The 20552-nt window shown below is 46.2% G+C and overlaps 1 protein-coding gene across 2 annotated transcripts; it reads left to right on the forward strand.

Moving 5' to 3' along the window:
• The first annotated feature begins 1758 nt into the window (after positions 1–1758).
• On the forward strand, positions 1759–16194 carry Zscan21 (zinc finger and SCAN domain containing 21). Of its 2 annotated transcripts, none has more exons than XM_032887006.1 (4): positions 1759–1833; positions 6389–7103; positions 7817–8006; positions 14980–16194. In XM_032887006.1, the coding sequence occupies exons 2-4, from the start codon at positions 6474–6476 to the stop codon at positions 15822–15824; spliced, it is 1665 nt and encodes a 554-aa protein (XP_032742897.1). In that variant the 5' UTR covers positions 1759–1833; positions 6389–6473; the 3' UTR covers positions 15825–16194. The 2 variants fall into 2 exon arrangements, with proteins under 2 accessions (XP_032742897.1, XP_032742898.1); XM_032887007.1 differs by having other exon boundaries at positions 1765–1814.
• The last annotated feature ends 4358 nt before the right edge of the window (positions 16195–20552 follow it).

Genomic DNA, 20552 nt, shown 5'->3' on the forward strand with positions numbered 1-20552 from the left:
CTGGAATTTATGTAATTGAGAATGACTTTACACACCTGATCACCCAACATCCAACTCACAAGTGCTGGGGCTACAAGTGTGTACCCCCACACCCAGCTCTAAATAAATAAATAAATATATATATATACATATATATTACATATATATACATATATATTATATATATACAAATATATTGATGACAGAGGGAAGTACCACCTTGCATAAGGCATTGGGTTCCACCCCAGCACTGAAAAAAGTTATAGTGATAAAACAAATATACACAAATAGAGAATCAAAATCTAGTCTCAGCTTTGCTGTCAATTAACATTCCAGCATGCACCGGATCTGGCCTGTCAAGACACTGGTTTCTTCATAAATAAGAGCTCAGGCAGATTGTTCTTTGTGTTGTGCTCCTAATATTGTATTGTATTCCTGGTTGTCAACTTGACTATATCTGGAATGAACTACAATCCAGAATTGGAGGGCTCACCTGTGATCCAGATCTTGAGGCTGGAAGACCCAAGTTTCTGACCTGGATCTTGGCATGGAGATCTTGAGGCATAGTGACTACGAAAAACTTGCCAAGGCAAAGTATTGCATACCTTTAATCCCTGGAGACTAAGGCAAGGAGATCTCTAAATTCCAGGTCAGACTGAGAGAAAACAAGTCCCAGATCCGGGCGTGGTGACACACACCTTTAATCTGGGCCACACCTTCTGCTGGAAACCTGCAAAAGGACATCAGAAGGAAGATTCTCTCATCGCCTGCTTGCACTTACGTGTCAGCCCATCTGTTGGAACCTACGTCTACAGAAGACCAGCTGAAACGACTAGCCTCGTGGGACTGAGCAACTGCTAGATTCTTGGACTTCCCATTCACAGCTGACCATTGTTGGGGTAGTTGGACTACAGACTGTAAGTCATTCCAATAAATTCGCTCCGTATAGACATTCCCTAAGTTCTGTGACTCTGGAGAACCCTGAGTAATACAGTGGTCATGTACACAAGTGTGTCTGCAAACATGTGAAGGGAAAAGGTGTCTTCTTCAATTGCTTCTCTACCTTGTTTTTGAGACAAGGTGTCACTGATCTGGAACGAGGCGGCCCAGACAACAGGCAGCAGGGATCCTCCCAGCACTCAGATTACAAGCATGTGACATACCGTGGTTTTGTGTGCGTGTGTGTGTGGGGGGGGGGTACTGGAACTCACTGAACTAGGCGGGAAGGCTGCAGGGATCCTCCCGGCCCATACCGTGGTTGTGTGTGTGTGTGTGTGGTACTGGAACTCCAAACTTAAGTCCTCATGCTTGTTTAGCAAGCTCTTTACTCATGGATCCGGAGGCAAGTGGGTCGTTTACAGAGTTCGAGACCAGCTGGTATACATAGAGTTCCGAGCCAGCCAGGGCTATACAATAACATGTTTGTCTCAGAAACAAAAAGGGAGCCAGGCAGTGGCTCATGCCTTTAACCCCAGCACTCGAGGGGCAGAGACAGGTGAACCCCTGAATTCGAGGCCAGCCTGGTCTACTGAGTAATTTTCAGAACAGCCAGGGCTACATAACCACCCCTCCCCCAAAAAAGAAAGAAAGAAAGGGGAGATGAGGGGGAGAAAGGGAGTGAGAAAGAATGAGAATAAAAAAGGAATGGGAGTCTGGGGGAACAGACCACAACTAAGAAGTCCCAGTACCGGTTGAATCAGGATACCGAGAACTCTCGGATTCCTAGAGGGGCGGCTGCGCCCCCCTCCTGCGAGGCGGGGCTCTGACGTACTTCCGGTTGTGCTATGGTTCAGCCGCTGTGAGGATTCCAGACTCCAAAGCGGTTCTGAGTCACGGTGAGCCTGCGAGTCCCAGGTTAGCCTAGCGGTCGGGGAAGCGTTGGCCGAAAGGTTTAGAGAGGGTGGGACGGGTTTAGCCGCTCTGGTTCTGGTTCGGGGAATTCTTCCATGGTGGTTCTGGGAGATTGTCTAAGGAGGAGCGCCCCGCCCAGCCGTTGTAGGCGCCGCTCTTAGGAAAGCCTTTTCCACCCCCGAGGGCTCTCTGGAACAAAACCCTGTTTCTTTTGCTTCCGGAGTCGCTTTTCTGGTCTCTCTGTTATTGTCTGTTAGCCCGAGGGAAATACCTTCTTTTTTCCCCGAGTTCTCGCCCTGAGATCTAAACTCAGGACTAATTGTAAAGAACAAGCCCAATGGTAGAAACCGCCTGTGAAAACCCGAATCTCATTAATCTTGGGTAATGTCCAATCCAGGCGGGGAATTAGTCTCGTTGGGCTTTGTGTGCACTGAACAAGGATCCGCTCGAGTCTGGAAAGATTTTTAGACGATCGTTTGTAAAACGAATATAGGATTAAAAGGTGATTGATTTATTTGGTGGGTGACATAGTTGGAAATCTGGGTTGTAAGGGGACAGAAAACAACTATGAACAACAACAACAAAACATCAACACACGAAAGTTGTTTTTCAAGTGCTGGAAGACTTCTGAAGAGAAACCGAGTATTGGTTCAGGGCTATTGAAATGATGTAGAATTTGGCTCACTCTGAGAATGTCTTAGCTATTAGATCTGCCCAGCAGTTATGCTCCTCAGAATTATTGGCTTGCCTAGAAGCTTTTTGAAAATTAGTTTGCTCGGTTTGAGATAGGGTCTTACTGTGTAGCCTCTGTTGGTGATCCTCCTGTCTCTGTTCTCTTCAGTGCTGTAATTACAGGCGTGTGCCACCATGACTTCAGTTTCCAAGTACAGAGTGTCTTTAAGGGCATTCGCTGTCACTTGGTAGTAACTGCTGTGCATTTGCTACAATCTGTGATAGTTTGATTTATTTATACATCGCACAGAGCTAAATTGAGGCTGATTAAGGGAGGGGGGCTTATAAACTTTGCAGAATTTGTATAAAGGAGAGAAAAGTTGGGAAGTGACCAAAAGCCTGACTTGAATAGATCATAAGCTTCTGCTGCTGCTAGACCTTAAGAGTTAGGTTTTTATTTTTTACTGTGTGTGTGTCTGTCTGTCTGTCTGTCTGTGTATGTCAAAGGACAATTGGCACAGCTGAGTGCTTCCCTTTTATTATATGGGCACCAGGCTCAAACCCAGCAGCAGGTTGCGTCTGTCACCCTCCGAGCCATCTTGCCAGCTGAGTTACACCTTTAGATGGCTTTGTTTTTCATCTTTGTTATTTTTCAAGACAGGGTTTCTCTGTGTAGCCCTGCCTGGCTGTCCTGGAACTCTGTCATTAGACTATGCTGGCTGGCTTCTAACTCAGAGATCCCCCTGCCTCTACCTCTCACGTGCTAGGATTAAGGCATGCATACCACACCCTGCTTTAGATAGCCGTTTTAAAGTTACTTTTTTCTATGAAAGTGTTAAATTAGTCCTGTTTTTCTACCCAAATACTTTTTGATTTTATAACAAAGAAAAATTTCAGAAACTTAGACCTGGAGGAAATCTTCACATGGCAAGCTCAGTATTACCAAATGTGAAATTACTGGCTCTCTTGGCGGGAAGGGAGCAAGGTGCCAAGATACTTTATTACCAGATATTTTTAAATCTTGCCAAAACCAAAAAGGCAAACAAAAAGACCCCACATGTCATGTGGAAGCTTTTCTTTTTTCCTACTTTGTAGCCTATCTCCCACCCTGTTCTCCCCACCTCCTTTTTTTTTTTTATTTTTTTTTTTTAAGATTTATTTATTTATTTTGTATATGAGTACACTGTAGCTGTCTTCAGACACACCAGAAGAGGGCATCGGACTCCATTACGGGTGGTTGTGAGCCACCATGTGGTTGCTGGGATTTGAACTCAGGACCTCTGGAAGAGCAGTCGGTGCTCTTAACCACTGAGCCACCTCTCCAGCCCCTCCTTTTTATTTTTTATTTTGTTGGTTTGTTTCTGAGGGTACCGCCTCTCACCATGTAGTGGGGTGCTGGCTTTGGCCAGTCTCAGAATGCTGGGATGGCAGTCATGCTGCCCATCACAAGCATAAAATGTTCATTTATGCATTCTCTTACTAAATATATTTAGGCTCCCAGGAGTGAGAGGCTGATACTCAATATTTCTTTGCTTCTCACCTCCCACAAAGTAGAAAGCTCCAGGAAGGCAGGGCACACCCAATGGTCAAGCAGCAGGCGTTCAGCTACTCTTCTGTATTCTAAGGTATCAACTGGGAGATACCAAATGTTCAAAGCTTAGAAGAAAAATATTTTTAAGCATTTTTTTTTTGTTTGCTTCACCTATTTTGATTGAATTTTTCCTCTCAATTTTTTCAGCAATATATATCCTGTCAGACTAAAGAACTGTAAGCATGGGCTGGAGAGATGGCTCAGTGGTTGAGAACGCTGACTGCTTCTCCAGAGATCCTAAGTTCAAATCCCAGCAATCACATGGTGGCTCACAGCCATCTGTTATGAGATCGGATGCCCTCTTCTGGTGTGTCTGAAGACAGCGACAGTGTAGTCTTATTAACAAAAAGAGATCTAACTGCAGGGCCACAAATGATGGGTCAGCCCATAAACATGCTTGTCCCCAAGCATGTTGGCCTGAGTTTGATCCCTGGGACCCACATGGTGGAAGGACAAAACTGAGAGCTTTAACCTCTAACCTCTGTACATGCCTCCTGTTCCCCCTACACACAATTGATTAATTACGAAGGGAAGATAATGGAAAGATGATTCAGTGGTTAAGAATATGTATTGCTCTTGGCAGAGAACCCAAATTTGGTTTTCAGCACCCATGTTAGGCAGTTCACAAATACCTGTAGCTGTAGGGTTTCCCACACTGATCCCTATAAATATAAGAGTGTGTGCGTGCACACACACACAAAAACCGCAAGATTTTTAAAAAATTGTTCAGCTAAAGACATTTAAACTTGAATATGGGGTTTGGGAAGTGACTTAGTTGGTAAAGCGTTTTCTGTACAGGCCTGAGTACCTGAGCCTACAGGTGAAAAGCCCAGATATGTCTGCTTATGCCTGAAATCTTAATACTGGAAGGGCAGAGACTGGCAGATTCCTGGTTTCACCGGTCCATACACTCCAGGTACAGTGGGAGACCCTGTCTCAGAACAATGAGATGAAGAGTGATAGAGGTAGACCTCTGGCATTGACCCCTGACCTATACACACATGGCATGCATAGGCAAGCTAGCCTCTACATATGTACACACGCACATACAGGCACACAAGCCCAAACCCAAAAAGGAAAAGAAAAAATGAGTGTGTTCTCCTTAAAGTAAGTCAGGTAGAGTTCAGTGTCCATACTAATTAGGTTTTTGTTCTTCTGTTTGTTTGGTGCTAGGGGTGGAACCCAAAGCTTTGAATCCTCAAGGCAGATACTTTGCTTTTGAACTATCTTCTTAACCCTTATACTCCACTATTTTAATAAGCTAGGTAGCGCTAGTCTGGAACATATATGCTCGTGCTGACACAGTCAGAATTAGATAGCTTGCTGAAACCATAGAAACTAAGATACCTGTAGTTGTAAGATGTGAAATAGTACTAATTTTGTATGAGTTAATAGTACAAAGTACTTCGTTATGATACTCCATGCATAGCTTCTTAGTCTCTTCTTAGTCTCTTAGCGCTTCAGGCAGTTGTAAAAGACACCATGACTACACTAACTCTTAGAAGAGAAAGTGCTTAATTAAAAGCTGTTCCAGAGGTTAGGTCCATTATTATCATGGCAGGAAGCATGGTGGCACGCAGGTAGGCACTGGGGCAGTAGCTGAGAGCTACATTCTGATCTATAGGCGGAGAGAGCAGCACTGGGCTTAGTGTGGACTTTTGAAACCTCAAGATCCTCCTCAGTGTCACATTTCTATCAACAAGGCCTTGCCTCCTAATCCTCCTACCCCTTCCAAATAATACAGTCTGAGCCTCTAGGGGGCCATTCTTATTCCTGTAATCACAGCACATAAACCTGCTTTAATCGTACTCAGTCCGTGCTCCTGTTCTTGTCCCTCATACTCCCTTTACCCCCTCCACATCCCTTTACTTTGTCTGGTCCCACTCTTCACATTCTGCGTGGGAGAGAGAACGTGCTTATTTTGGTGAGTCTGGGTTATCTCGCGTAATGTGATAATCTCCATTTCCATCCATTTTCCTATAAAGGACATTTCTGAATGTCCTTTTTTTAATCCAGTTTTTATCCATTTTTATACTTTGTGTGTGTGTGTGTGTGTGTGTGTGTGTGTTGCACTCGTGGTCAGAGGACAATTTGCACAAGCTGGTTCTTTCCATATACCACTGTGTGGGTCATAAGGGTCTAACCAGGCCTAGCAGCAACACATTGATCCACTGAGCCATCCTACCATCTGTGAACAATACTTTTTATATGGTAGTTGTCTGGTGGCCCCCTTGATAGAGCCAGAAAGACATATTTTTGTTTTCTTATAATTTTATGACAACTATGTTTTTGTAGGTTTGGAGTGTGGCACTTTAAGAACCAGAAACCCAAAGGCTCCAGGCCTACTCCTAAGAGTCCTGCTGGTTCTGGAGTCTGTGTCATGACCAAGGTGGTGGGCATGGCCACAGTTCTGGGCCCCAGGCCACCTCAGGAGTCTATGGGACCTTCGCCCATTAAAGTTGAAGAGGATGAAGAAAAAGACAAGTGCCGCCCTAGCCTAGAGCTATCCCGAAAGCGCTTCAGGCAGTCTGGAAACCAGGACACTCTTGAGTCAATGGGACCTTCAACCATTAAAGCTGAAGAGGAGGAAGACAAGGACAAGGGCCGCCCTAGTCTAGAGCTATCCCGTAAGAGCTTCAAGCAGTTTGGGTACCATGACACTCTGGAGCAGTTGGGACCTTCCACCGTTAAAGCTGAAGAGGAGGAAGAGAAGGACAAGGGCCGCCCTAGCCTAGAGCTATCCCGTCAGCGCTTCAGGCAGTTTGGGTACCATGACACTCCTGGGCCCCGAGAGGCACTGAGCCAGCTTCGGGTGCTCTGCTGTGAGTGGCTACAGCCTGAGATCCACACCAAGGAGCAGATTCTAGAGCTACTGGTTCTGGAGCAGTTCCTGACCATCCTGCCCCGAGAGCTCCAGGCCTGGGTTCAGCAGCACTGCCCTGAGAATGCAGAGGAGGCCGTCACTCTCCTGGAAGACCTGGAGCAAGAACTGGATGAGCCTGGACTGCAGGTGGGCGGGAGGCCCTCAGATGCTAGGAGACCCAGAACATAACTTTCTAGGCAGCCATCAGGCTTGTCCTTGTATGTAAAACGTTCCCTGGGGAGATGTGATACACACATCTGCTCAGCCCCATAGGGAATCCATGGCAGACTGTACAGGTTCCATCAAAGTCCAGCTTGGTAAACTTGGACTTTTATTGGGGTTACGTAATGGGAATGTGGGTGAGGGATTACTTACAGGAGCAGAAATGACTCAAAGACAGCTGCATCACCAAAGCCCACCCCAACATTTGTGACAGGTCACAGATCAGCTGGATGTACCTGGAGCATAGGCATGGCTCAGCAGGTTAGAGAGTGTCCTGTTTCAGGCGGCTCAGCTGGTCTGCATATCCTTTGCAGCTCTGTTCCTAGTCTCAGAGGAACTCTTGCTGTTATTGCTTATTCTGGCAGGAAGGAGCCTGGTAAATCTGCTCAGTTTCAGTGACTTCCTGAAGCTAGTTTAAGTTGTTTACCTTCCTGTAGGCTGGAAGGCAGAAACTACTCCGCACTGTCCAACAAGATTAACCAGACAGAATTTTCCGGGGAGCTGGATCATGTTTCTCCCTATTATCCGCTTTTGTCTTGAAGTAGCCTTGGGAACCAAGTGGGATGGGCATTTTCCTTTCCTTAAAAAGGTCTGCATAGCTCGCATTGCATATACCCAGCCATTTCTTATTGTCCTAGGTCTCATCTCCAAATGAACAGAAGCAGTCTTGGGAGAAAATATCAACTTCAGGAACTGCAATGGAGTCCTTAAGCAGCACTGAGACCCAACCTGTGGATGCCAGCCCTAAATATGAGTTTTGGGGGCCCCTGTACATCCAAGAGACTGGTGAAGAGGAGGTTTTCACTCAGGACCCAAGAAAGCGCCAAGGTAAGGACCCCTCTCAGGGTCCAGGAGAGAGGTAGTGTCTGGATCGGCCTGACTGGTAGAGCAGAAGGCATGCACTTCCCTCTCCCAAACCCTGTCGTCTCAGACAGGTTCCCAGCACTAGGCCAGGCAACACGCTGTAGAAGGTTGAGTGGAGTGAGCTCAGTTTGAAGAAGGAGTGAGACCGATGGAGAGATAGGGACAGGCTGGATGAGCCAGTGTAGCACTAAGCTGGAAGACAGTGGCAAGGTATGGCTGCCTGCCTGGGAGTCCAAAGGGCTAGGAAGGAAGACCTGTTATTGCCCGAACCAGACAAGAGCTGAGCCTTGGTAGGGATGGAAGGACTCACATGCTAGGAGCTCTGCTCCAGGTCTTGCCATTGGGTAAAGAGAAAATGGAATAGAAGCCTCATTTGTACACTGTTCCTGCCCTTACGTCTTTTGGTGTACCCACTGGCAGACTCAAGTACAGCTGGAAAACATGGAAAGTGTTAGGCCTAAGGGTAGTTCCTGGGATTCAGAGCAGAACAGACTGGGTCTGGGAAAGGTCGAACCTTTTTGAACCTCTGCAGACTTAACACAGGCCAAAAGTTAGGGTAAGGAAAAGCAGCCCATGTTGTAGAGTGCTGGAGCAGCATGCAGGAGGCCCTGGGCTGCATCCCTGGACCACTTAAAGCACATGTAATGGCACTCACCTGCAACCCCAGCACTCACATTCAGGCTCAGCCTTGGCTCCATGGAGAATTCAGGACCAGTCTGGATTTGTTGAGACTTCGTCTCAAAAAAGTACATTAGGGCAACTAGCTGTTCCCTAGCTCAGATCTCCACAAATCATGATTTATGTAATACATAGCAGCCTTACTTTATACTGGTCGTTTCTGTTCTTATTTACCTTCATTTATGTGGAGTAAAAACATCTGCAAAGAATAATCAAACTTACATGTTGGTGAAAATACAGCACGTTGTTCCAAATCTTGTTCTTACCATGTTTCATGGATAGGTATGCTCACGAGCAGAGCCATAGGCCTGAGAAATTGCCTGAGTTGCTTACAATGTCCTAGACACTTGAAGTTCTCTCTTGGAAAGCAAGCTTTGAGCCCTGTTAAACCATATTCTTGTGTCAGGTATAATAGCACACACCTCTAGTTCCAGCACTCAGGAGGCAGAGGCCCGTGAGATCTCTGTGCAGGTCAGCCTGGCCTATGGAGTGTGCTTCAAAACAACCAATGGTAAAATGGTAAAGAGACCTCGTCTCAAAAAGAATAAAACAAGCAGAAAGCTGTTCTTAGGGCTGGAGATGTGACGCAGTTAGGAGCAGTAGCTGCTCTCTCAGAAGACCCTGGTTCACGGTTTACTTTCAACGCCCACTTCCAGTCCCACGGATGCCTACACATATTTGATGCACATTCAGACAGGCAGGCACATAATCCAAAATGATTGTTTAAAAATGTACATCTTAGGACTGACGGGATGGCTCAGCAGTTAAAATGCTTGCTCTGGAAGCCTAGAGACCTGAGTTCCATCCCTGAAACCTACCTGATGGAAGGAAAGAACTGACCCCCACACGCACGGTTTCAGGAATACCTGCACACACACACAGTAATTATTTCTATTTATTAACTAATTTATTCATTCATTCATTTGGGCAGGGTCCCACTATGGGGTCTTGGCTGTCCTAGAACTCACTACATAAACCAAGCTGGCCTCAGACTCATAAAGAGCTACCTGCCTATTCCTTCTGAGTGCTGGACTGAGAGTGCTGCACCACCACACTTGGCCCAAAGTTTTTTTTAGAAAGCCACATTATAGGAGGCTGGAGGGAGTTGGTAGTTAAGAGCACTCGTTACTCCTGCAGAGGGCCTGAGATCGGTTCCCAGCACCCATGTGGTGGCACGCTAGCACCTGTAACTCTAATTCTAGGTTGATCTAGTTCTTTGTTCTGACTCTGTAGGTACCAACATAAATGTGGTAGACCTACATACATGGAGACAGAGCACTCATAAAATAAGCAAATTTAAAACATAAAAGTAAACAACAAAACTCCCACATTCTACAGCCAAGTGTGGTGTCACGTATCCTGTAATCCTACTGTAATCCTAGCACTCAAAAGGCCAAGGTGGAAGAGTTCAAGGCCAACCTGAGCTATATATATATTGACACTCCGATTTAAGAAACAACAAAATCATATTGTTTGAGAAACATAAAAACTGAACTATTAAAAAAACCCTATTAACTGTTTTTCATTGTTTGGAATTATTAATACCGTCTTCCAGTTACCTGGGGCTTCCATGGACTATAATTATACATGGAGAAAACCAAAAACATAACTGCTCATAGTTCTTGGAAGTCTGAAGCAGGAGGACTGCCGTGAGTTTAAAGCCACCTTAGGCCTACCTTTGTGAGGTATCCACCTGAGACTACTCAGAAATGGGTTCAAGCCAAGAGAAAGTCTTTATGTTCAGGTGCAGACACAAGTGCAGTCTGTAGCCTTTCTTAGGCTGTGCTTTTAAGAATAAAAACCACATCCTTGGTTGACACCTCAGCCATAAAAGAGCATTAGCCAGCCAAAAACCCGGGCTAGAACATTTAGGGACTTTCTTGGACTGTGGACTTTAATGGATTCCATCTTTGTTCTTGTTTCGGCGGGTGTTCCTGCCTGTGTTGAGTTCTAAAGCCTGAATGGTATTTCCATCATGGCTTCAGTTATGCTAAGGCCTCGGGGACTGTTGCATTCCTAGTGTGTTCCAGGAGAGTGCAGAGTGAGACCCTGCCCTCCCCTCCACACCCCCTCCAAAAAAGAAGGAAGACCCTCAGTGGTAGTTTGAGTAGGTTTGGCCTCCATGGTCTCATGCATTTGAATGCTTGGCCCAAGGAATGGCACTGTTAGGAGGTGTGGCCTTTTTGGAGTGGGTGTGGCCTTGTTGGAGTGGGTGTGGCCTTGTTGGGGTAGGTGTGGCCTTGTTGGAGTGGGTGTGGTCTTGTTGGAGTGGGTGTGGCCTTGTTGGAGTGGGTGTGGCCTTGTTGGTGTCACTGTTGTGGGCTTTGAGGTTTCCTATGACTAGGCACCACCCAGTGTGTTATCAGAGCCTCCTCCAGAAGACAGTCCCCTTCTGCTGCCTGCTGATTAAGATGTAGAACTCTCGGCTCCTCCTACACCATGTCTGTCATCACACCACCATGCTTCCCAGCATGATGATGATGGACTAAACCTTTCAAACCATAAGTCAGCCCCAATTAAATGTTTGTCTTTTGAGAGTTGCCTTGATCATTGTGTTCCTTCACAGCAATGAACCCCTAAGAAGTTGGTACCAGGGACTGGGGTATTGCTGTGATGGGCTTGACCGTGCCTTTGTTTGGAGGAATGTGGATTTTGGAACTTTGGATTAGCAAAGCAGTGGAATGCTTTAAGTGGAGTTTAATGGGGCACACTAGTAGGCGCATAGAACACAGTGAGTGGTGTTGAGGGTGACTTGAACTGTGGGGGCCTGGCTCAGGGGGATTCAGAGGAAAATAATTTTACTATGTTGCCCAGAGATTGTTCTTGTGATATTTCAGTAAAGAATGTAGCTGCTTTTTGCCCGTGTCTGAGTCTTCCTGAGGCTAAGGTGAAGAGACCAGATTAATTGCACTGACAAAGGGTATCTCACAGAAACCTAGCATAGACTCTGTCATGTTATTCACTCTTATGAGGGGCATTTTGATCAAGCATAGCAAACTGCGAAAGGAAAGACCATTGTTGAAGATGCAGCATCAGTTGCAGTTGAAGGCCCAGGACGAAAGGAAACGTGGCAAAGAAGTTGAGGCTTGGCACCAGGAAGAAAGACTATGGGAGGCTATCGTTCAAAGTGAAGCCTAGCTGCAGCGGAAGACCCCAGTGTATTCGGGCTGCCAGTCCCCTGGCGTGACCCAAGCACAGCAGCAGTGGAGTGGGGTCAGCCAGAGCCTGGAGTGCTGCAGAGGGCAGAGCTGGGCATTTCATGGTGCTAAGAGATGCCAGAGCCTTGGGATACTTGTCAAGGAAAGCTGCTGCCACGGAGGGAGTGGAACCAGCACGAGAGAGAGAGGTGGAGTCAGCAAAGCTGGGACAGACAGAGTTGGACGTCAGACATGGAGATGCAGAGTTTGGAGTTTGCTCAACTGATTTTGGTCTTGCTGTGGTCCTCACTATGACATTTTAGAATGGCAGTGTATATCCTGTCATGGTGGAAGTATATGATCTGCTTCTTGATTTTGATTTTATAAGGGATTACAGTTAAAGGATTGCATGAGTCTCAGAAGAGATTTTGAACTTTGGACTTTTAAACATTGTTGAGCTAGACTGTGGGGACTTTAGAAGCTGAACTAAGTGTATTTTGCATTATGCTATAGCTACTAGCCTATGGGGACTGGGGAGTGGAACATGATAGTTTGATAGGCTTGGCCCACAGGTAGTGGCACTATTAGGAGGCGTGGCCTTGTTGGAGGAGGCATGGCCTTGTTGGAGGTGTCACTGTCTCAATGGGTTTTGAGGTCTCCTATGCCTACACTCATGCCCAGTGTGGAACCAGAAGACAGTCCCCTTCTGCTGCCTGCTGATCAAGATGTAGAACTCGTGGCTCCTCCAGCACCATGTCTGCCTGCACACTGCCATGCTTCCCGCCATAATGATAATGGATTAAACCTCTGAAACTGTAAGCCAGCCCCAATTAAATGTTTTTGTTAAGATTTGCCTTGCTCATGGTGTCCCTTCACGGCAAGGAAACCCTAAGATGCCCTCCTCCTTGTAGGTTGAAACATTCCCCCACAGCACCTGGTTTTAGAATACGATCACAGTCTTCTACCTCAGTCTGCTCGCTTCTACACTTCTGTCTCCTCTGCCTTCCTTTGGATTCTGAGACTCTGGCCCTTTGAAACTTGATTCAGACTGGAATAGCCAACCTCCCAACTCAAACCTCTGCTCTTGCCAGCACCACACGAGTGAGTACAGACTAATACAGATCATTGATAGGCATGTACTCCTGACTGACCACACCTTGAACCATTGTCAATAGATTTTGGACCTAATTCATAGATATGAATTAAGAGCTGGAATGTTGTTGAAATTTTTAATCCCAATCCAGGGTTTCTACCCTACCTTTGACCATTTAGTTCCCAGATAAAAGACACACAACTTTTATTGTTCACAATAATTTCCTTAACAGGACAAGAGCTGGGCAGATACCTCCCCTCTGTGCCACTAGAATCTACTTTGCTGTGGATAACCCTTAGCTAATTGGCCGGCTCTCAGGGCCACGTTTTCTTGACTCCTAACCTGTGGCAGCTTCTCCTTCCTCCTCCTTGGAGAGATGACTCAGCAGATCAGCAGTTGCTGCTCTTACAGAGGACGAACGCTTCAGTCCAGTTCCTACATTCAGTTGCTCACAACTGCCTGGGACTCCCACTTCAAGAGACCTAATGGCCTCTTTGGCCTTTGCAGACACCCTCATATGTGTGGCAGATTCATGGGCATAAGAAATGAGACACACACGTACATGAAAATAAATCTTTTAAAGATTAGGATAATTGTGACTAGAAAGATGGGTCTACAGTTACAAACACTTGCTGCTTTTGCAGAGGAACATTTTCAGTTCCCATATGGTAGCTTAAAACAGTCCACAACTGCAGTTCCAAGTGGGCCGGCCCCCTTTTCTGCCCTCCACAGCACCAGGCATGCACGCAGCACACTTACGTACATGTAGGCAAAACACCCCCACACAAAAAACTTGTTTTCTTAATTAAAGTAGGCTACTGGCCTCAAAAGTGCTTAGTAAGAGAAAGTGACCTTGAACTCCTGGTCCTGCCTCCACCGCTCCCAAGTGCTGGGACTAGAGCTATGACCACTGTACCCTGCTTCCTGTCTGTAGGATTGCGAATCCGTGTATCACAGAGATGGGCCAATTTTACCACAGCTCTGTTCCCAAATATAGATCCAAAATATGGAACCAGCCTATGAGTCAATGGATAAAGAAAATGTATACACACACAATGGAATTGTATTCAACTGTAAAGACTTAAGGGTAAATTATGACAGTTGAAAGAAAAAAAATTAAAATAGGGTAAATCGTCTCCTTCCATTCATTGCCCTTTTCATAGTCACTTGTCAGTTCTACACAAAGTGGAGAGCCAGGAAGTATTACCAGAGCTGGAAATGGGCTGTTTGTTGTTGTGTTGTCGTGGGGTCGTTGTGGTTATTCTGTTTTGTGTTTGTGACTTGTTTTTTAATTTTGTTTTTGTCTTTTGTTTTGGTCTCTACCTGGCCTGGAACTATGTAAACTAGGCTGCCGCAAAAGACAGAGATGTGCCTGGCTCCCAAGTGCTGGGATGAAAGGCGTGCATCACTAAAGCTTTACTGCCCAGTTTGGAGAAAAGGCTTCTAAGTGCTCTTAGGAAAGAGGAGTTGGCAATGATGGCCTCGCTTAAAGTCTCAAAGAAACTTAGGTGCCCCGAGAAGGTGCACTGGATGGGAAGAGGAAGCCAGTAGCACAGGGTACAGAGGAAGTTGGCCCGTCTGTCTGAGCCCTGAGTGGATCTCAGTCAAACCTAAGGCGTTGAAACCTGGCGTTTACCCGGCTAGAACTTGAGCTTTGACTTTCCTTTATCTGCATGACTGAGAAACCCTTAAAACCAGAGATTCTTCACGTAACTGTTGGCTCTGAGTACTTTGCAGAAGCGAGCGGGAAGTCACAGACAGAACACCTCAGTGTAATTTAGACTGTTCCCAAGCGTCCAGGAGGGCGGAGTGGGAAGAGTCTTTCTAGAGACTGAATTGTAAAATAATCAGGTGATTGACAGAGCAGGCAGGGTCTTGTGAATGCAGACCATAGTAGATGGGGCAAGGGTTTTATTTTATTGCTGTGAGATTCACACATCACATCTACTACCTCACCTGGTGGTCCTGTTCCCTGCAATAGCTCCCTCAGAAAAGGAACAACTAACACGCTTAACCCACCTGTTTCCAGGTTTTAAATTGAATCCGCAGAAGGAGGACTCAGCAGATGAACAGAGAAGTTCTGAAGAAGAGTCTCATGCAGGTGGACTCAAAAGAAACATCATGCCCATGATCACTGCCAATAAGTATGGATCGAGGTCAGAAAGGCAGTGGGCCAACAACCTGGAAAGGGAGAGAGGGGCAAAAGCCTCTCTTCAAGACACGGGATCCAGGAAAGGGGCAGAAGCAGCGTCTGCTAGGCCTGCTCCAGGAGAGAAACGTTACATATGTGCAGAGTGTGGGAAGGCCTTTAGCAATAGCTCAAACCTCACTAAACACCGGAGAACACACACTGGGGAGAAGCCTTACGTGTGCACCAAGTGTGGGAAGGCTTTCAGCCACAGCTCCAACCTTACCCTTCATTACCGGACACATCTGGTGGACCGGCCCTATGACTGTAAGTGTGGGAAAGCCTTTGGGCAGAGCTCAGACCTCCTTAAACATCAAAGGATGCACACAGAAGAGGCGCCCTATCAGTGTAAAGACTGTGGGAAAGCCTTCAGTGGGAAGGGCAGCCTCATTCGACACTATCGCATCCACACAGGGGAGAAGCCCTATCAGTGCAATGAGTGTGGAAAGAGTTTTAGTCAGCACGCAGGTCTCAGTTCCCATCAACGTCTGCATACAGGGGAGAAACCCTATAAGTGTAAGGAGTGTGGCAAAGCCTTCAACCATAGTTCGAATTTTAATAAGCATCACAGAATCCATACTGGTGAAAAACCCTATTGGTGTAACCACTGTGGGAAAACCTTCTGTAGCAAGTCAAATCTTTCCAAGCATCAGAGAGTCCACACTGGAGAGGGAGAGGTACAGTAAGTGTCCATTTCTGTCTGTTGTTATTGTTGTAAACGTTAGAATGTGAATGCTAGGAAGAAGCTCTGTAATGCATTTCATGTTTGATAGTAGGTTTGGCTCTAGTCATCGAGGGGTGCCTTGGAGGGAGAGCTCCACAGCGATAGAGTAGACAAGAGGTCTACAGAGCAGCCGGGAGCTCCACACTGGTCCCCCCTACCAGCAGGGTCCCTCCTCACACTCCAGGCTCCAGTGTACTGTGTGTCCAGTATAGTTAAGGAAGAGACGTTAAAATTGTTTAACTGTTTTAACATGTATTCCACAGTTGTAGTTTGTAAAGAATTGAGCCACCTTGAACAGTCTGATTCAGAATAAACGTATAGCATCATGTAAAGCCTCAGGACTATTATTGTGATGAATAATGTTGTTATAGAACTTTTCTTTTTTACATTTTATTGGGTGAGTGGATGAATGTGTGAAGGCCAGAGGACATCTTTCTTCCACCCCTAAAATTTAAAGTTTTAAAGATGCAGATTCTCCTTTCATCCAGCACGTGGGTCCCAGGGATCAAACTCAGGTTCTCAGGCCCAGCAGCAGGCTTCTTACCCACTAAAGCTGTCACTGGCCATGGTTACTGAACATTCTGTGGGTAAGGCATTGGCCAGGCTTGGAGGTACACCCTCATACTCCCAACACTTGAGAGAGGATCCTAAGTGCCAGGCTGGCCAGATATCTCAAAGAAAGAAGGGAGGGGAGGGCAGAGGAAGGAAAGACCTACTGTGTCCAGCCTACGGCTTGTGAGCATGTGTGAGCGAGCATATGTGAGAAAGTCGTGGGAGAGTGTGGGTAGCAGGTGCCTAATGGTTGCACTGTGCTGTGTCCTGACATAAGGATCCATGCGTTACATTATTGTGATCGTTGTCAGCCTGTGACTTTTGTTAATCCTGTCTATGCCAACGTCTATGAAAATCAGTTCTCTGCAAGCAGCTTTCATCTGAAAACTCCAGAAATTGAAACCCAACAGGATTGCCCTAAATCTTTCCTGGCAAAATCTGAATGTGGCCTCTGCAGTGGTAACACTTCTGGCTCCTGTGTCCACTGCTGCCCAGAAACCCACTGCCCTCCTTCCTTCTGCCACGTGCTGATCTGCATATTGTAAGGTTTTTACTAAGTACTTACACCCAAAAGCTGGGTAATCAGAGAGTTTCTTGTGGAGTGCCAGACCTAAGGATTATTACTACCTCTACTTAGATCCCAGCAGTCAAGCCACACCTCATCCCGTCAGCTCTCTGTGGACAAGAGAGTTGATAAGTTTGCTCTGGTCTTGGCACCAGTCCTCTCCACACTTCTATACCCAGGCCCAAGACAATTGAATTTTTAATGTGTGTATACAAGCATAGGTAGGCATACGTGTGTGCAGGTGCTTATGCAAGCTAGAGGTGTCTCCTCATGGAAGTAAAGTTACAGATGGGGGCTGGAGAGATGGCTCAGCGGTTAAGAGCACTGGTTGCTCTTCCAGAGGTCCTGGGTTCAAATCCCAGCAACCACATGGTAGCTCACAACCATCTGTAATGGGATCTGATGCCCTGTTCTAACATGCAGGGGTACATGCAGATAGAGTACTCATATACATAAAATAAAAATAAATCTGTTTAAAAAAAAAAAAGTTGCAGATGGCTGTGAGCCCTGACGTAGGTACTAGAAACTGAACTCAGGTCTTCTGTAAGAACAGTGTGTGTTCTTAACCACTGAGTCATCTCTTCAAACAATATTAAACTTAAACTTCATCATTGTGTGGGGGTGGGGGGTGGTGATTTGAGACAGGACCTATGTAGCCCTGGTTGACCTGGAACTTATGTAAACCATCACTTTGAACCATAGCCCGCTTTGAACTCTGAGATCCTCCTGCCTCTGTGTCTTGAATTCTCAGATTAAAGGTGTGCACCACCATACCCTGTCCCTCCTTACTTTGTTCTTAGGATTGCATTTTTAGTCATGTGTATGTGTGTGTGTCAGGGTGCACATGAGGGCAGGTGCCTGTGGAAGCCAAAGGTGTGGGATCCCCTGGGAATGGAGTTAACGGGTGGTTATAAGCTGCCTGATGTAGGTTCTGGGAACCAAACTCGGGTCTTCTGTCAAGAGCAGCATGTGTTCTTGACCATCTCCTCAGACCTTAACTTTTCTCTAATGGCCTCTCACCTTGTGACTCCTGGTATGTAAGCTAGGTCATACCACTGGGCTGTGGCACTTAGCCCTCCTTCCCCCAGAAGTCTGTAATATTCCCTTTGTCCTACAGAATTGAAGGCTCTCTATTCACTCCCACCCCTCCCCTACCCCAGTACCAAGACCACCTATCCTGATACGGCTCTTCTGAAGGAGAGCTCCCAGCTTCCATTCTTTGAGTTTAGCATCTTTCATTTCTGAATCAAGGAGCAGGTTAAGCCACACAAACTAAGTTGTCATGTACCAGCCAAATAAGGGGAGTGAGACACTGAAAATAAAAACTGGCATTTTCTTATTGTTAAAGTAGCTTGGGAGAAGTGTATCTGGGTGTCCTCCCAGAACCTTAAACTCGGTACATTGAATAACTTCTCGTTTGTATTTCCTGATAAAAGTGGCCCACAGAGAAATTGGACTTCAGGCAGCAGTCATGTGTGTGCGTGCGTGCGTGCGTGTGTGTAATACTAACCAAAGAATCTGTTGCAGGTCTATGTTGCAAAATGATCACAAGACAAGGAATGTCAAAGACAAAGTCAGTGTACAGTAAAACGCTAGTTTTAGAGCAGTATGTTCCTAGCAGGATGGCCTCAAGAGATAAGCAAAACATGTCGAAGGAGTTGGCTCTGGGTAAAAACCACCACTGTACAACTCTGACAGCCAGAACCCTGTGTAGAGTCCAATGGGGTAATCTCAGCATCTGCAGCAAGATAGGAGACGGTACCTAGAAGCTCACATGCAAGCTAGCCTAGAGCAGAAACAGAAGAGATACCTCACCTTAAAGGAGCATGGGGGATGGGCACTGGGGTCTCAACAAGGCAGTGAGAACTCACTTCCAAAGTATGTCCTTTGACCTCTACACACCCCTCCACTCATGCACACACATACCAAACAGTATATATTCAGAGTGAGAGAGACGGGCAGAAGGCTACCGAGGTGGATCTGAACCACTGAGGCCACAACTTGAATTCAATCCCTGGGACTCACATGACAGAAGGAGAAAACTGACTCCTGAAAGCTGTGCTGTGACCTCCACATAAGATATATATGTTCCCCCAACATACAATAACTTGAAAAATAAAATTAACGGTTCTGGGTGGCTAAAGAGTTAAGACCACTCCTTGCTCTTTCAGAGGACCTGAGTTAGGTCTGGCACTCACACAGCATTATGTAAGTGCTAGGATCTCAGACTCCCTCTTGTGGCCTACATGGACACCTGCAAGCATAAGTTGTGCACATAAACATACACATAATAAAAAATTAAAGGGGGGTTGGAGATTTAGCTCAGTGGTAGAGCGCTTGCCTAGCGAGCCCAAGGCCCTGGGTTTGGTCCCCAGCTCTGGGAAAAAAAAGAAAAGAAAAAAAAACCTTAAATACAATATTTAAAAAAAAAATTAAAGGATAAACAGGGTAGCTAAGTAACAAATCCATAATTGTGGTAGGATGTATTATACTTTTTGCAGAAACTGGTTAAAAAACATTAGACAATACAGGTGTGTACAATTTACAAACCAGTCCGCCTGGATTATTAAAAGCCTTTTTTCTTGGCAGTTCCTTATATAGCTCAAGCTGGCCTTGAACTTCCTATGTTCAAAGGTGACTAAAGTTCTGATCCTCTGGCCTTCAGCTCCCAAGTGCTGGGATTACAGGCATGAATCACCACACCCAGTTTATGCTAGAGACAGAAGCCTGCTTTATGGTTGCAAAGCGGGCCTTTTGTGGACTGAGCTGTAGTCCTAGCTCTTTCCTTTGTGTATAATGTGTGTTTGAGTGAGGGTTTGCACTTATCAGAGAACTTTGATAATCAGTTCTAGCCTTCCGCCTTACGCTGAGGCAGGGTCTCTCTATGCTAGACTGAGCTTTCGGGCAGTTCTCCCTGTCCTTGCTTGCCATAAGACTATTGGGGTCCCAAGTGTACACTGCTTCACGCACAGGTTCATGGAACTGATTTAAGGATACAGAACCCTGGTTTCATGGTCGCAGGGCAGGCATTCTTGGGGGAGGTAGGAGAACATGCACTGCCGTGCAGTGGCTTCAGAGCCATCTTGAGGGACATTGTTAGTTTGGTAGGAATGGAAGCTGGTGTGCACAGTGAATTGGAAAAAAATTCCACAGAAAATGTGAGGTGGTAGTGATGGTGCCATGGCTCAGGTGATAAGAGTAACTGCCAAGCAATCGCAGGGCCTAGCAATGCTTGCCCAAGCAGAGGCAGGAGTAATCAGTTCAAGGTCATCTTCCACACAATTCAAGGCCAGCTTGTTCCAGAAACACTACGTAAGTGGCTGGAGGAAGCTCTACAGCTCAGTAGAAGCCTCCTTGCCTAGCATTCCTGAGACTGGGTTCAGCCCCCAACAACAAAATAAATAACCGTACGGTAAGGTTCTCACAGGAATTCCTTGGGTAAGTAGAATGGGAGGATACCCAGGGTCTTCTTGTAACTATGATGCTTTTGCATCATCAAAGCAATGTGGAGGGGAGAGGTGGGAAGGGAGAAAGGCTGTGAGGGAGTAAGGGGGCCAAGAGAGCAAGAACAGG

Source organism: Rattus rattus, chromosome 16 (assembly GCF_011064425.1).
Source record: "Rattus rattus isolate New Zealand chromosome 16, Rrattus_CSIRO_v1, whole genome shotgun sequence".
NCBI lineage: Eukaryota > Metazoa > Chordata > Mammalia > Rodentia > Muridae > Rattus > Rattus rattus.